This window comes from Aspergillus thermomutatus, assembly GCF_002237265.1.
Source record: "Aspergillus thermomutatus strain HMR AF 39 chromosome Unknown NODE_7, whole genome shotgun sequence".
Classification (NCBI taxonomy): Eukaryota; Fungi; Ascomycota; class Eurotiomycetes; order Eurotiales; family Aspergillaceae; genus Aspergillus; species Aspergillus thermomutatus.
The window spans coordinates 72,725-88,222 of NW_020798055.1; the positions used below are offsets into that span (position 1 = coordinate 72,725).

At 45.1% G+C, this 15,498-nt stretch overlaps 3 protein-coding genes across 3 annotated transcripts; 2 read left to right on the forward strand and 1 right to left on the reverse strand.

Moving 5' to 3' along the window:
• Nucleotides 1–5,644: 5,644 nt before the first annotated feature.
• CDV56_107392 (uncharacterized protein) lies at nt 5,645–6,556 on the forward strand (the record flags this gene model as incomplete). Its single annotated transcript, XM_026761011.1, has 1 exon — nt 5,645–6,556. The coding sequence occupies one exon, from the start codon at nt 5,645–5,647 to the stop codon at nt 6,554–6,556; it is 912 nt and encodes a 303-aa protein (XP_026618494.1).
• A 4,441-nt stretch (nt 6,557–10,997) lies between these two features.
• CDV56_107613 (uncharacterized protein) lies at nt 10,998–13,469 on the reverse strand (the record flags this gene model as incomplete). The annotated part of the gene is made up of 5 exons (XM_026761232.1): nt 10,998–12,276; nt 12,444–12,766; nt 12,817–12,964; nt 13,013–13,241; nt 13,292–13,469. 5 exons carry the CDS (start codon nt 13,467–13,469, stop codon nt 10,998–11,000), a joined length of 2,157 nt encoding a protein of 718 aa, XP_026618495.1.
• Nucleotides 13,470–14,341: 872 nt separating this feature from the next.
• CDV56_107751 (uncharacterized protein) lies at nt 14,342–15,349 on the forward strand (the record flags this gene model as incomplete). The annotated part of the gene is made up of 4 exons (XM_026761370.1): nt 14,342–14,504; nt 14,561–14,780; nt 14,830–14,962; nt 15,017–15,349. 4 exons carry the CDS (start codon nt 14,342–14,344, stop codon nt 15,347–15,349), a joined length of 849 nt encoding a protein of 282 aa, XP_026618496.1.
• Between the last annotated feature and the right edge of the window lie 149 nt (nt 15,350–15,498).

Genomic DNA, 15,498 nt, shown 5'->3' on the forward strand with positions numbered 1-15,498 from the left:
CTTAGCAATAGTACATGAACGAAGTCAGCATGCGAATGGGCCTACGCAGACTCCCTTTGCCCAAAGACATGGAAAACTCACTCAATCTGCTCTGTTACCAAACCGCGCACCTCATTCACTGTAACGCAGTATTCGCTGATGAGAAGCAGAGGCTCTATCACATGGCTGGCCTCAACTTGTCCAGCATTACTGCCTGTTAAGTGGTTTTGTTATTCAATACAAGGTGTCAGGTCAACCTACACCTAGATGGCAGCCTGGTCATTGCTGGTGAAGTCAAGGGAGCCGACAACAGAGCGCTAATCCCTCTAACTTGCAGTCAAGGCAGCAAGGCTCACTGCGACTCTGGCTATGAATTAAGCTGCAGTGGTCACCTCAACATCAAGGAAGATGATATACTTAATGAGATATCTAGCAACAGTTCTGCTGATGAGATAATGAGCAATATGGACTACATGTCAGACTATTCTAGTATTATTATAAATGATGGCTATCTTGCTGGTGACGATGACACAGGCACCATTCTCTGGAGATATGTTGAGTTCTGCATTGTCCAGAATCCCGTACCTGGGCGCCTAAATATCCTCACTACCATTGTGACCCTGATCCATACAAAAGGGGAGGATTAGAAGCCTTGAATGTAAGCTACAACCTTCAGATGTACTGGCTATTATATTACTTACTAAAGCCTAGAAAGTGATTTATGATTGAACATGAAGATAATCTAATTTTTGACTTTCTGTCACAGCTACTGTCACTAGCTTGGCATGATGGTATTTTTGCGCCTGACATTCGGGAGATTGAGGATATCTATACCCACCAAATCCCATCACATCAAAGGGGTATGTAATTAAAAATCAAGAGGGACTGGTTGGACATTCCTATCTTTTGTGAGCTGGAGCGGACTCCAGAGGGTTACCGGACATCAGGCTTCAAACCTCTCGAGGCCGCTACTTGGAACCAAAATCTGAAACAGACTGGAGAATGATCTGGCAAAGAGGAAAACCTGACCCAAAAAGTCCTCTGACGCGGCAGTATCAACGCCATTAACAGTAGGATGCCTCCCCCAACCCTATCAGGCGCTGTAGCTGATCGAGTTACTGGAAACAGATAGGGCACCGGCCTTGGTTTGAGATCAAGTTGCTGACCATGAGTCCAATGCCGTCAAATATTACCTTAATGAGATGGTGGACTTTGACACAGCCGCTGCATTCCATCAGCGGCCCTCAAATGAAACTGTGCAAAGGGAGTTATGATCAGCCATGCTTCTAGCTAATAACACTGCGCCACTAGGTCTGACAGATGAGCAGAAGTGCAAAATTAATAGAAACCATGAGGTCAGGCGTCTGCGAGAGTGTTGCCAAAGACTTACAGAAGAGATCTGCTAGCAAGGTTATTAAAGAGTGAGCAAAGCCATAGGAACTAAACTCAGCGAGCAAAAGCAATAAGCAGATGCAGAGCTGACTAGGAAGCTAACTAAGCTTTAACAGAAAGCAAAGAGTAAAAATTGACAGAGACATTTTCGAAATAAGGATACAGAGCTTTTTAACCAGCGGTATGAGAATGGCTCTCAGCCCCAGGAAAGTAATAACTAGCCTCATTCTCTCCATCACTATCAGATCCCAGAGCAAGCTGAGCTGGTGCAGTTACTCTACTACTCCTCTCCCCTAAATACAGAAGAGGAAATTTTTTATTGCTGATTAAAGTATATCCATCTCCTGGTCCAATGGCAGGATCGCAAAGAGGCGCCCTATTAAGGGAAGCAGGTGGCAACTATAGTGCAACCCCAGCCGTCCCTAACATCTCCAACTCTCACCATCATACCAGAACAATATGATCCGTTGCAATGCCCATTTTGTTTATCTAACCCAGGTCTACCTCCTACTTTTTGTGAAAAGCAGAAGAGCAAAATCAACAAACTTTGGGACCATGTGGAAAACCTGCACCAGGCGGAGCTTGCCACATTTGATACAGGTACGAAACGGTGTGGATTATGTGGCATGAGGAGCATTAATTACCTCCCCTCGAGCGTGCCGGAATTCAAGAATCATACTGAAACAGTCCACGGAATCCGGCTTCGAGCGTGACATTGGAGGACGCGAACTGACAGTAGTTCATGAGTGTATTGATCATCCGGGTGTCTTTTTCCTGCGCTCAGTTTACGAGGTTACTCATCAGTAAGATGCTCCTTAGATGTACTTTAGATTATTCTTCGTCAAGATTTCCTGCCCATGGAGAGGTAGATGGACAGTCTCTCGCAGCAGCTTGAATTAGGCAGGGGTTTAGTCCAGAGCAATGAGATATGTCTTTTTACGTACAACAGGATTGTCGGGGTTTCAAGAGGTCTAACGCATTCCATGAAAACAACCTATTCGTGATTCTATATGAGTATGATAAGTGAATAGTCTCGCCAGTGGCTTCAGTAAGAGGTAATTGTTCCAGTGACGGCTTAGATTTGATTGAGGGATCTGTGGACAGACTCCCTGGCAAAGACTGCGGAAACCCCAGGCTAGTGTGTATTATCGTGTGTCTGGTACAGAAAGGATGGATGACAGGGTGGTACTCTCATATAAACCTGGTCGAACTAGGCAGTTTCCGGCAACTGCTCTTTCCATGTCAATGGTCCTGACCAGATCACCTGACTAAAACTGTGCCCTTCTGCTATCCATCTATGCTACGCAACTGTCAATTTCCTATCATTCAACGTTTCTTCAGAGTCGGGAAGATTCGCCAGAGGAATCGTCTATGAATTTCCGGACAGGTGTAGGGAAATACAAATTCTAGGCAGTGTTAGAACCCTTCCGGAATCCAAAGGTGACTGAGTCAGAACACACCAGCTGCTCTGCAGAAGGATTCCATCCCATGATATTGAGTACGTATGTCTTCCCGTCTCCTTTTATCTGCAGTACCAAAAAGCACTGGGCGTTGCATTTCTTGCAAAAATATTCGATTTTGTTGAAAATTGTCTTTCTCAGGCGCAGGGTGCGCTGAGTGCGCATCTTTCTGGAGTGATTCTGGGACATTGGCTAAAGTCGATCAATCCTAGCTTCTAGTCGTAATAAGTTCGGAGTGAGCGGAAGCTGCAATACCGAGGAGACACTGATATACGTGGCGGATCGAGTACAGTTATAGCTTGCTCCGAGAATATAAATGGCTAGTAATTAAGTAGTCAGTCTGATTGGCTCACCCTACATTAGGTCAAAGCATCAAAAATTTAAGTAACGATCGCCCATTCACCATCGTGACTCCAAAATTTCTTGGAATCCTTTACTTTTGATCTATATTGAGCGGTAAGTTGAATATCTCAACACTGGTGCAACCCAAGCCTTATCCGTGCAACCAATGTTATACATGAACTCTCTGATATGGGATACTTCCTAAAAAATTACAGAGCCCCTTCTGCTCATTCATATTAGCGCGATATATAGCCTGGATCTCGGGACTCATTTAACTTGAATTTACCTTAAGCTTCTCTGATCAGTTTCCGTCTTCTATGGTCATACTAACTTTTCACTTATAGACTGCTCAGATCCTAACATAAACTAACTAGAGAGTGATTGGGAGCTAAAGCTGTCCATGGGCGTGCTCAAATGCCGGGGCCTCTATGCCTGCTAGCTTACGCCGTTGTCATGCAGAATACAAAAATGAAGTAATAGAATATGCTCGTACTTGCGCTCGTCGCCTTACAATGGGAACGTTGTTTTAGCGCCAACAGCCTTTCGCCTGTACTCGTAGGGCTATCCTCTATTCAGACCGAATACACTAGTCCAAGTCTCTTCTTTCGCACAAAAGAGATGATGCTGGCGACGGTGCCTTTACACATATGTAAACTCAAAGAGTACTCAAGCTACTCAAAAAGATTGGGGGAATGGCTTATTGGTTGATAAGGTTCTATTCTGTACCATATATTGATTGTATGACGTGCTCGCAAAGCCGTGGGAATATAGCCTTTGCGACTTACTAACATGTCAGTGATCAACAACAGCCGACGCGGGAAAGACGGAAGATAACCCAATAGCTCTAAGTTTGTATTGGTCATTTTTCCTATCCGATCATTTCAAGGAAGAGCCATCTGCCTTCTAAATAATACGGCAGAAATCAGCAACAAAATCTAGTAACTCCTTGAGACAACTATCATTACCAAGTTAACCCAGAACTAACACAATATAAAGTATTGCAAGATTCCTCAGAGCACCTATTCCCTAGGCATAATGCAGAGCCTTAGAATAAATAAATTAAACAAAGTCAATAAGTCCTGTCACACTCTGATGATAAAGGGTAAACATCTTCAAGGTCTGGTAGAGCTTAGAGAGAACCAGTTGGCAGAGTGATTTAATTCTGTATTTATTAGCTAATATATAGAGCTGTGCATGTCCCAGAAAGACAGATGTAAAATCTTACTCTCTAGTATTTCCTTTTATATAGAAATGGCCCTTTACCTGCAAATTGTTGCGAAGAGGATTAATAGTCAAATTTAAAAATGTATCATGAAGATGTCATATCTATATACTTTTTCTCTTTATACAGTAGCTTGCCCTCCTCAAATGGTTAGTCTTCAGTTTTAAGCTCAGGTTCAGCTTCCTGCTCTTCAGTTGGTGGGTACTCCTTAGGTAGGTACTCCAACTCAATCACAGCCTCAGGCTGGGGCCGACCTTCAGGCCATTCGAAAGCAGTAGACCTTTTTTTCTTTTTTTTTCCCCTTCTGTGCCTGGCTGCTCTTGTTGCCTTCAGGAATGACTAGATAATCAATTATCTAGTGAGGCGAGGGCAGTATATAGTTGTGTAGGTATGCAAATTCACACAACTAGATAAAGGTATCTTCATCCACATCAGACCAGTCAACCCGTCTAGTTTTCGCCTCAATCATCGTCCCATTCATGAGGGCATCTAGGCTCTGGGAGAGATTTACCAAAGGGACAAGAATGCACTATAATCTCCCTCTTTTCTAAACTAATTTAGAAAGTAAACAATGGCAAAGTAACATATCTGCATTGCCATAAGTTTCAAAGCAAATAAGAACATTAAGACAACTAACCTTCTGAAAGCTCCCTCCATGTTGTGGCTACGGATGAGTTAAACAACTTTAGATGTAGTTAAAACTGTGGTTATGGCTTACTTAAAACTGGGCTCTTCCCACTTTCAGCAGGGTGACATTGAGGGAAAATTCACTATATTCTTTCTTCATATATATATATTTCATTCCTGCAGTGAAAGGGTTTTGTTAAAGCTGCACACAATAAGCCCTTTCATTAAAGCCACATCGGCGAGCCCAGAACATGTCACTCTGCCATTAGTTAAAAAACGAGATAGACGTGGCAGTTTTGAGCAGCAAGGCCAACCACTTGCATGGACATACCCTCTTAATTCTTGACTATAATTACTTCACAGCTATCTCTTTCTCAGCCACCGCAATACAGAATATCATAGTGAAGTGTCATGGGAGTTCTGGAGCAATCACTATGTCAGCTTTCCAGATCTGACAGGCACTTATGTAGGCCGCCATGATCACTCAGGTAGTATCCTAGACGCCTTATCTAAGACAAAATTATTACTACCTCAACATTATAAAACCTATAATGTTGAGGTAGTAATAATTAGGTTTGGCCGGGGGGCGGCGATGTCGCCGTGGTATTGCATCGTCTCGCTCATGGGTTGGGTTCTCCTGGCGGGGATGATCATCATGAGCGGGATTCTGCAGTGTTATCTGTCGTTGGCCTTTCTGGTGGCCATTCCCGCGACTGGCCTTGTCGTCTCTGTCTTGTTTGGGAGCAGGCCCCGGAGACTACTTGTCGATGGGCACAGTTCGTACAACCGGCTCGTCCTGGTGACAAAACATATGAACCACATGGACTGGACCGTGTTCTATGGCGAGAGCACTATCGTGAACTCCCTGCTCAACAGACCGCTGGAGCACACGGGCGCTACAGTGCCTCCGCTGGCGGCTAGCTGGTTGCGAGTAATGCTGCGAATCCTCATTCTCGGCCAGTGGGGGCTTGTAATTGCAGTGGCAGCGCTGCAGGAATGGGACGCTTTCTTCATCACCTTCTGGCTGGTCTTTTGCATCCTTTCACATGCGTACATACTGCCGCCGAGTGCCGGGGCGAAGGACTGGATGAGGTTCAACGCACGAATCCAGATTGAGCGCTTCGGAACGCAGGTTAGCTCGCGCAGAGCCCTGCTGAATACGATCGTTGCACTGAATCCTGATTCGTTTGCTTGGTCGCCCTCCAAGCAGCAGGAGGACCGGACTAAGCTTGACAGAGGCGGAATGAGGTGGGTGGACCCGGTGCTGGCTCCGAGCGACAGCCGCTCCCAGTGGGAAGAGGCAACACGACGAGCCATGAACGAGGCTGCGGAGAGATACTCTAATGCAGAGCTGGCCTCGTCGGTGTGGCACGAAAAGAAAGGAGATGTTTTGAGCGCGAAGTGGAATTCAGACTATCCCAGCGGCAGCAGAAATTACTGGAAGCCATTCATTCTGGAGGGCATCCACATGGCAGCCAAGATTCGACAGGAAGCAGCCGTACCAGGTCGGACAGTCCGGACGGAGACAGGGTAATCGGAAAATGACCGCTCTGGCCTGGAGCTAATCTAGGCAGCTACGGGTGATCCCCGTTCCCTCGCAATAGGCGTGTCTCCGTCTGACTGTCCTCGGCGACAGATTTGGAAGCATGGTTCGTTTGCAGTAGTACTAGCTATAGTTGCAGCTGGAATGTTCTGACCATCCCACACTGTCTAGGATTGGCCATGCATCATAATATTTCTCCTCATATTGCCAATACATGGCCTAATTCATATGACGCCCTCTAAGCTACCATACCGGTGCTAATGCATGTAAGAAATCCTATCACGCCGCCGAGCGAATATCACCGTACCAGTCGTCTTGGGCGAAGAGGGCTGTGGGCGATTGCAGGACGCCAACCCTAGTCCATCAGGAAAGTTCGGCCTCAAAAACCCCAGTGGCTGGCTAATTCGAAGCGCTCGCGGCTGCCAATGAACTCATGCAGCATCATAGCCTTGTATGCAACAATAGTTGAGTAACTATTATTAACCTGCTAACCCACCAAGGACCGTCACAATACCGCCTGTCTAGAGTCTGAGAGATACACGAACCCCCCGCTTGCCATATGAATGAGTTCTTGGGGGACCTGTCAGATTCGTTAGACGAAAATAGATGATTTTTTATGTGTGTGTCCTCATCTCTTGTGTTCCTTTTTCTAAGTCAGGGGCCCTGTATCTAAAGCGGACTGATGCTAGGCCTATCCAAGTGCTGACTAATCTAACACACCCCCTCAGCTGAAGCCGAAGGCAAAGCTGACATGAAGCTATAGCGACACTATCCAATATCACCCATATACGCCATCAATGAGCTGTGATCGAGCTCTTTGTTTTGCTGACTTTTCATAGCCTCTCGTTCTGTAATCTTATTGGCTATATTAACGAGATTGACTTGCTTCAGGAACTCGTTGAATTCAGTCCTTGACAACGCTTTCGTCAACCTGTTCGCGATCATCTTCTTCGTGGAGACGTGTTCGACTGTGATCCATCTATCTCTCACCTCCTGTCGCAGCTAATGATTGTGGATATTAACATGCTGTAGTTTTGTCTGCAATTGAGCTATTTCATCTGTCACTAGGCAAATGGTTTGGCGATTATCGCAATGAATTCGTATCTGCTGTTCATCAAGATTAACACTCAATTCGTCCAGCAGGCGCTTAATATATTAACCTTCTTTAGCGCCTTGAGATATCAATAGCAATTCAGCTTCTGTGGTTAACATTATCACGGTGTTTTGCTTATTTGCTCGCTATCTGATGACTCCACCGAACAGAACCATGACATAAGCCTGAGAACTCTTCCAGTCCAGTGTATTGTCTGCGAACGAGGCATCAGTTGCCACTAGGAAGTCGTCCGCTCCTCCTAGCTGTAGAGCTAGTCCTTAGTGCTGATGTAGATAGTGTAGAATGCAGTCCGTAGCAGCATGATGTTCTGGGCCAGGATTTGTTAAAAATCTAGCCAACCAAGATACCGCGAACGCAATATCAATTCGAGTGGTGACTGCGGCGTAGAGTAAGGATCCAATCTTCCTTTAATATCTTTGTACAGTTTGACCTGACGCTCGTTCTTTGTAGGGGAGTAATTTAGTTTTGATCATTAGTGTCTCGCCTGGTTGAGTTGTATCCGCAAGCCTTGATATTTTATCAATGTAGGATGCTTGACTTAACCACGCCTTTCTTTGTTTTCGGTCCCGATAGATGGCAATTCCTAGGAACCATTGGAGGTCTTCACCACTGGAAATGTTATATTGACCTGTCAGTTGGTTGACCAGGTCCTTGGCCTTTGAGTGTTGGGACTTCCGGTAAGCAAGGACAATGTCATTAATGTAGAAGAAGATAAGAATGCCATCATAAGTCATGCAGCAGGGTTCGTGCGGGATTGGTTTGAATCCTATATTAAGGAGAGTATTGGTGAATAGTCGCTGCCACAGCACTTTATTGAGACGAAAGATCTTTCCTCTCTGTTGGTATCCCAAGGCATTTGCATAAAGACTTTCTTATTCAAGGGCGCATGCACGAAGGCATTAACTGCGTTATACTGCTTAAGCTCTAGATTAAATTGAGCTGCAATCACCATAAAGGTCTGAAATAAATGTGCTGCCAATGTTGCTGCGTACGTGTCTTCTGCTTTGTCCTTGTTTTATTGATCACCTTGTACAACTAGTCAAGCTTTGCACTTCATCAATCGGCCGTGTTTATCAAACTTATATACGTAGACCCACATGCAGTCTAGTATCTGATCTCCTTTTGCTTTAGATCGGTTGACTGTAGTCCAAGAATCCATTAGAATGTGGCTCTGCAGGTGTTCTTTCTCTGCTTATTCAAACAGCCATCCCAAAGGGTGTCTTTTAATGTCTTCATGTTTTGTAGGTAGCAGAGGCAAGTCTCAACAATGAACAGCTTTCATACCTTTGCGCATCAGTCGCTGGAGCTGTGCTCGATTGAGAGTTTTCCCATGTAATCAGCTGACATGTTGGCTCATCCATCCAGCTGTAAATGCTGCTTTCCATACTGCATTTCTTAGTGAATTAAATGCTTCAATTAGTTCACTGTCCTCCAGACATTCTTCCAGTCCTTGAATTGAGGCAGCTAACAAAGCCGCTGGCGGGGTTTGTTGAGGTGTAGGATATGGTGGAATCTGGTCCTTCATGACGTCGTCGTCATTGGAGTAGGGTTTAGAAGAGCCTTGTTCCACAAGCTTAATTGCTTCTTCAACCAATTGTATAAGGTTCTGATCACCATATACCTGGTTGTCAGATTCATTTTCAAGTTCATGGATTACTTTATCTAGAACTCCAAGGTTGCCGACAAAGATATCATCTAAATTCGAGCTTGAACTTACATCTGCTTCTGTCCGCAAGCTTGTGGCATCCTCTGGTGTATGCAAAGAGGTAAGAAGTTGGGTTAGATCACCCAGATCAATGTGTAGACAATCATCCTTTGATTGAGGTTGCCATCAAATAATTTATTTTCATTGAAAATCACGTCCCTGGCGTGTATGACAGTGTTCTTAACTGGGTTCCAAATTCTGTAAACATTGGTCGAGTCATATCTAATGAGGTATCCGATCCAGGCTTTGGGGTTAAATCTCTGGAGCCGTTTCTCTTTCTTCAGGTATTCGGTCATCAGGTAAAGGCTTTACACCCATAGACCTTTAAGTGAGCTTGTTACGGTTTGCGATCAGGCCTGATAACACCTTCTCTTTAACCCAGAAAAGTATGAAACTGATCATACAGCGACTTCCAGTTGAACTTGTATTGAGGTGTCCGATTATGAAGGTAAACCGCGGCGCGCCTAATCTCTGGCCATAGAGCTGCTGGCAACTTGGCCCCATGACGCATGGAACGAGCTTTGTCCTTAATCACACCCCCTGAGCGTTCGGCGGCTCCGTCGAGTTCTTTGACATGTGGCGGCGAAGGCTCGACCTTGACATGCTGGCTTTCTAGCCATTAGAGGACGATCTTGCATTTCATGAAAATCTCATTATCACATTCAATTTTCCATGGACAAATGTTATATTGGCATTCAAGCATTCTAAAGAGGTGTTTCAACGCAGCAAGAATGGTCTCTGATTTATGGTCTGTAAGATAGTAATCCCACATGAATCCGGACCAACAGTCAGTGACTAATAATTGACATTTGTAGCCGCCATATCCAGTATCATAATCATGGAAATCAAGGGCCAGTTGGATCCCTGGTCCTTCCTTAATTTCTCGAGGTTCTTGTCGAATTCGTCATTTAGCTTTAGAAGTTCCGCATGACTCACATTCGACAGTTTTTAAACCTTTGATCCGTACACCTTTAGATGCATTGACAAGGTGTTCTAGGGCTTGTGGTCCTGGATGCCCTAGACATAGGTGCCACTGCATGGCATCGCCAGTGACCGGACACCGTTCAGTCCATGTATTGAATTTGTGTTTTCTAATATGAAATGCCATTCGCATGTACGGGTGGTCGTCTGGAATATACTCTAGTACTGATTGGTCATGAGTCTCATGCAGGTAGGCCACCACAGAGTCATCTGTATGTCGTAGGCAGTTGTGTTGAGGTCGAGTATCCCACCAGTATCCTAGTTTTCGAAGTTGTCAAAAGGACACTAAGTTAGTCACAAATCCCTCGCAATATGCGACATCATATAGTCGAAGGATTCGCAGTTTCTTCTTCAGACCAAGGAGTTGTATATCGACGTCTCCATAGCCATGAATAGCCACCTTGCTGTCTCCGGCCCACACGAAATCTCCGTCAGGTGCAGTTCGGAAGTTGATAAAGCGTGCGATTTCATTGAATATGTAGATTGTTGTTCCGGAGTTGAGAATAGATAAATTCTTCAGTGGATATTGATCAATAGAAAAGGCCGCTATTAACAATAAGGGAGGTTGTATATAGAAACTTGCCTTGCATTTGGTGACCTCCCGAAGTAGGAGTCAATTTTCTTCTTTAGGATCATGGCTGATGGCCTTCTTGCCTGATATCCATTGATTTCTTAAGCCAGTTGATTTCTTCAGCCAGACTGTCATCCTTTCTGAGTTTTTCTTCAACTCGTTCTTTTATATCAGACCTTGGTCTAAACCAATCAGGCGCTTTGCCTGGGAAGATATAGTAGCAGGCGTGAAGATCATGACCTTGATTGCAAGCACGGCATCTCCCTGTTGCCGTAGCCAGAGATATAGTTCTTGAATGCCCCCGTTTTCGGTTCTGCTTGCCAGTCTTTTTCTTCTTCTCTGGTATGACCTTAGCAGTACTGTTGGTTGACGAATCATCTGATTCATCCCCAGTGCCTTGTCCAGCGAAAGTAGTTCCAAAAGATCCCTTAGCGATCCGTGTGAATCTAGCTGAGGTGCTTAAGGTTCTCACAACATCGCGGAAGTCATTTGCTAAGGTACGATAGCTCAGAGAACCTTCTCTTACTTCCTTTCTATTGGTCAATTGATATGCTTTGGTCCATGTAGGATCAATTGGATTGACAGCAGCTGTGATGAAGTCTTCAAACCAGACATTAATACTGGTAGCAAAGTAGAGGTCTCTCTCGGTCCCCTCAGCCATGATTTGTTCCCAATTTGTAATCCATGATTCAAAGTCCTTTGGAGTTTTGGATAAGGGTTTTACGGCACGCTTGTATGCGTCCACAATTTCCCGTTTGATATCATATTCATCTACTCCAACTTGTTCCTTCAAGGCATCGTACCATTCTTTAATGGTTCTCTTGTGATGGAAGCACGTCTTTGAATAGCTAGAAGCCACTGATTTTGTCATCCAGGTTTGTAGCTTGTCAAGTAATGCTCGCTGTTTATCGTATAAATCTCTCCGATCTTTGTAGATGGTGTACGCAAGTTGGTATGCTGATCGTTCTTCGTTCGAGAGTTCTGCGATTGGGTCATCGAATATCAAGATGCTTGCTTGAGTGGAATTGCGAGTATTGTGTGGCTGAGAATGATAGTTCGCAGGGTCTGGCGTCTTCGGCCTTGTACGGAAATTCTCCAATCCATCAACAAGATCAAGTAGATCTTTGCGTTCGCCTTCAGCCCTGAATTGTTTATTCCAAGTATCCCAATCTCTCAGAGATTTTAGGATGACCGATTTGTTGGACGACATGTTCCAGGTATTGGAAACGTCGATTTCCGGAATAGGGGTCAACGGCAGAACGGTAGGACTTGTAGGACTCGATGAAGAGGGAGAAAAGAATCTAGCGAATCTGTATGTGCGAGGATAGCTCTTTGAGACACTGAGACTCTTAATTGTCAGGATCTAATTGAACCCCTCGATAAACCCAGCATGTTTCGTCCGGCATGGTCCCCGGATATAGCCCAGTTACTCCGATATCGACTAATATCTCAAGCCACCCGCCTGTATACATTCAGCTATATCCTCGCAATCCTTCAATCAGCTCACTCACTGAATTGAGTCAAAGAATGTTTCATCACTCCAAGGAAGAGCGTGAGAAACTCCTTCCTACCATCAGGTTCAACGAGGTCGTATTCCGCGGACCGATAAATATGCAAATGCTCAGAAACCTCCCGGCCCTCGCAGAGTGCACGGAGATACGACCTGGTGGCCACAATCTTTGTGACTTGCACAGCGGTCCGCCGAAGATTGAATACAAAGGATACGTATTCATCGCGAGTCGGGTTTCGGTCAAAGGCCGCAAAGGCAAGAAAGAGCCCAAACGGGATCTCACACTTCATGGCATTTTCGGCCTCTGGTTTCGTGACAGTCTGAATAGTGGTTAGCAGGTGGAAGCAAGCATTATATCTGGGGCACTCACATTGTAAATTATCAAGGAATGGAACGGAGTGTCGGTTGCTACTGTGCTTCCTCCGTCAACCGCCCAACCAAGAGCTCCGTTGCACTTTAAGACCCCCCGGACTCGACATGTCTGGAAGTGGAAGGGGAATCCATGTGATAGGTCCCAACTGAGATATGTTAGCAACAAGTATTGACAAAGGGGAGAGGATACGCACATATTCCTGGCTTCCGGGTTATGGAAACGATATAAAAGTGCCATAACACTCACAATCCCGCCGAAAAGATCTGCTGGAGGTGTCTTGTCTTCAGGAGTCTGCGCTAGTTTGTGGATGGAATCAAAGACATACGTGAACGCGTTCGCCGGGAACCAGTCGTCACTCTCGGCTTTAGTCAGGATATCCTCTTTGGAAGGGAGTGCAATCTGTAGGGTCAGGAGACGATATGCTGTTGCGACGTTAGTTCTGCGCATTGAGAGGGTCATGGTCAGGACTTACCGGGATCGTTATTTGTAGGGAGGTTTGTCTTCCCAACAATCTCCGACACTGAAGTATTCTCGTGCTCTTGAATTCTGAGAGAGTCGAGATGTTCTTGCGTCCACCTCTTTGGTTTTCTAAAGAGAAACCCAATCGTGGAATGGGAGGTGTTGAGGTCTGTAGACACTGAGTCGGCCATGTTGCAGACTTGGTGATGAGAGAGTTGCAGAAGAGAGTATGGATTGCTCACCTCTCAAGGTGCCTTGGGGACTTTATATAGTTATAGCCAAGTACAATTCCCGTCAAGTGTCTTGAATTGATTGTTGCTGATGAAAGACTCGGCTGAAGGAGTCGACTGATTGCCAATGCCCGACTACTGCCATCGAAGCATTCTATACTTTGTTGTCCACCTGTGATAACAAGTTGCCTTGTTCAATGTGTCATGATCGACCTGGTGAAGGCGAATGGGCATTAAATCTCACAAACTTGTCTAGACTGTTGTGTCATTTTTCCCAGGATGCCTGGTCGGATTCTCTGCACAAGGAATAATTAAGCCAATGATTTGATACAGTAGAGGAGATGACTACAGTCGGATAGAAAGACAGAATGTCGATATTAATATGGCAGACCATCCTCTAAGTCAGGGGAACTCAGATATGGTATCAAATAAATCAGTCACGGCACTTTTTAGAAGACAATGCATAAAGGAAACAGCAATCATTTTCTGAGACTGGTTGACAAAGAAGTTGATTGAAACATCTCTGATTGAAAGCCCAGAGAGCGCATAATGATTCTATTGATGGGCCTGCAATGAATAAATAAAGCATTCTCTTTGTTGACTTCGGGACTAGTTGATGCACTCCAACCAAGACCATGACCATGACCGGCGTTGCTCATGGGTTCTGCTGTAGAATAGGACACTAAATACAATTGTTGCTGGTTAATCTCGATTGATGGCCTGAGGCATGTGGATCATGACCTAGTGATGAATGATATCATACACTCCACAACATTTTCAACTGATGGTTTCAACTGATGATTTCAGCTCCAGCTCCAGCTCCGGCAACGACGATGGATACCTCAAATATTTCCCGGCAGATGATTGGATTCTTACTCGGAAAACCAAAGAATTGGACCTCGGAACACATGCGCACTCTCAATGTGGAAGAAAAAGGCACGATATCCGCAGCAGAGATGGTTGGTCAGAAGAACCTTCCAGACGAAGGCGACCAGGGTATGTTCTTAAGTGACTTTGAATAATATCATGTCTTAACATAACCAAAGACTTAGTTTTCCAAGGCCTACTTCGGCAGTTCATGGAACCAACAAAAGATGATATCCTCAATTTCCGATACAATCAATTCAGCCACCCCGAAAACGCATTCTCCGCTGTCTTCCACGAGACAAGCTATCTCACATTCCCAGTCCCCGAGAATCACGAGCCTAATTCGATACCATTGTCAACTATCATACACTGGATGATTATAGCATGCTATGGTCTTGGAGAGATGTTTGTATCTTGCCCTCAACGTCACTAGCCGTTGCTAATATTCGCGCAGTTGGAAGGAATGCGGACCGTTACCATTCCACTTGCCATTATTCCAGGTCAGGGGGACTCTCAATTGTCCTGGGGCCATTGGCAGACATCCCAAGGGAGAAAACTCTCCGTTTTCCCCTCTGGTCATTTACAATGTGTGTACTTTAGCCGCTTTGGTCATCCTTTGCAAGCTACTGACCGCGGTCCAGTTCGCGAAAGGTTCAACAGAAGAGAATAAGATCAAAGGCGAGGTACCATATGGTTTATTCCTCATTTTTGTCGCTTTCAACACGAATCCCCATCGTGGAGAGTATGCGTCCTTCGTCATCACTATGCGTCGTACCTCTCCTACCTCGGTACAAATTACGAAACTGGTGGCTTCGGGATCTTATTTGCAGACACTGTGTCAAGGCAGGCCTTTGGAGGAGCATTTGAAAATCTACCGGTCGCCTGAATTCGATCTCGTAGAGCCTGAAGGGCGCAAGGCATTCTTGGTGATGTTCATGGGTGTAGTCAACTACGTGATGTTCAGTCCGGACTGATCAGGACTGTATTTATTCCCAGAGCTATGAAACAGTATAGCCTTAGCAGAGTGAGAAGTATGACAGCCGAATCCGATGTTGATCTTTTAGCTCTTTGGTTTATAATTCAGCAGGCATACTAGCTTTCATGACATTCCATGACTTTATCG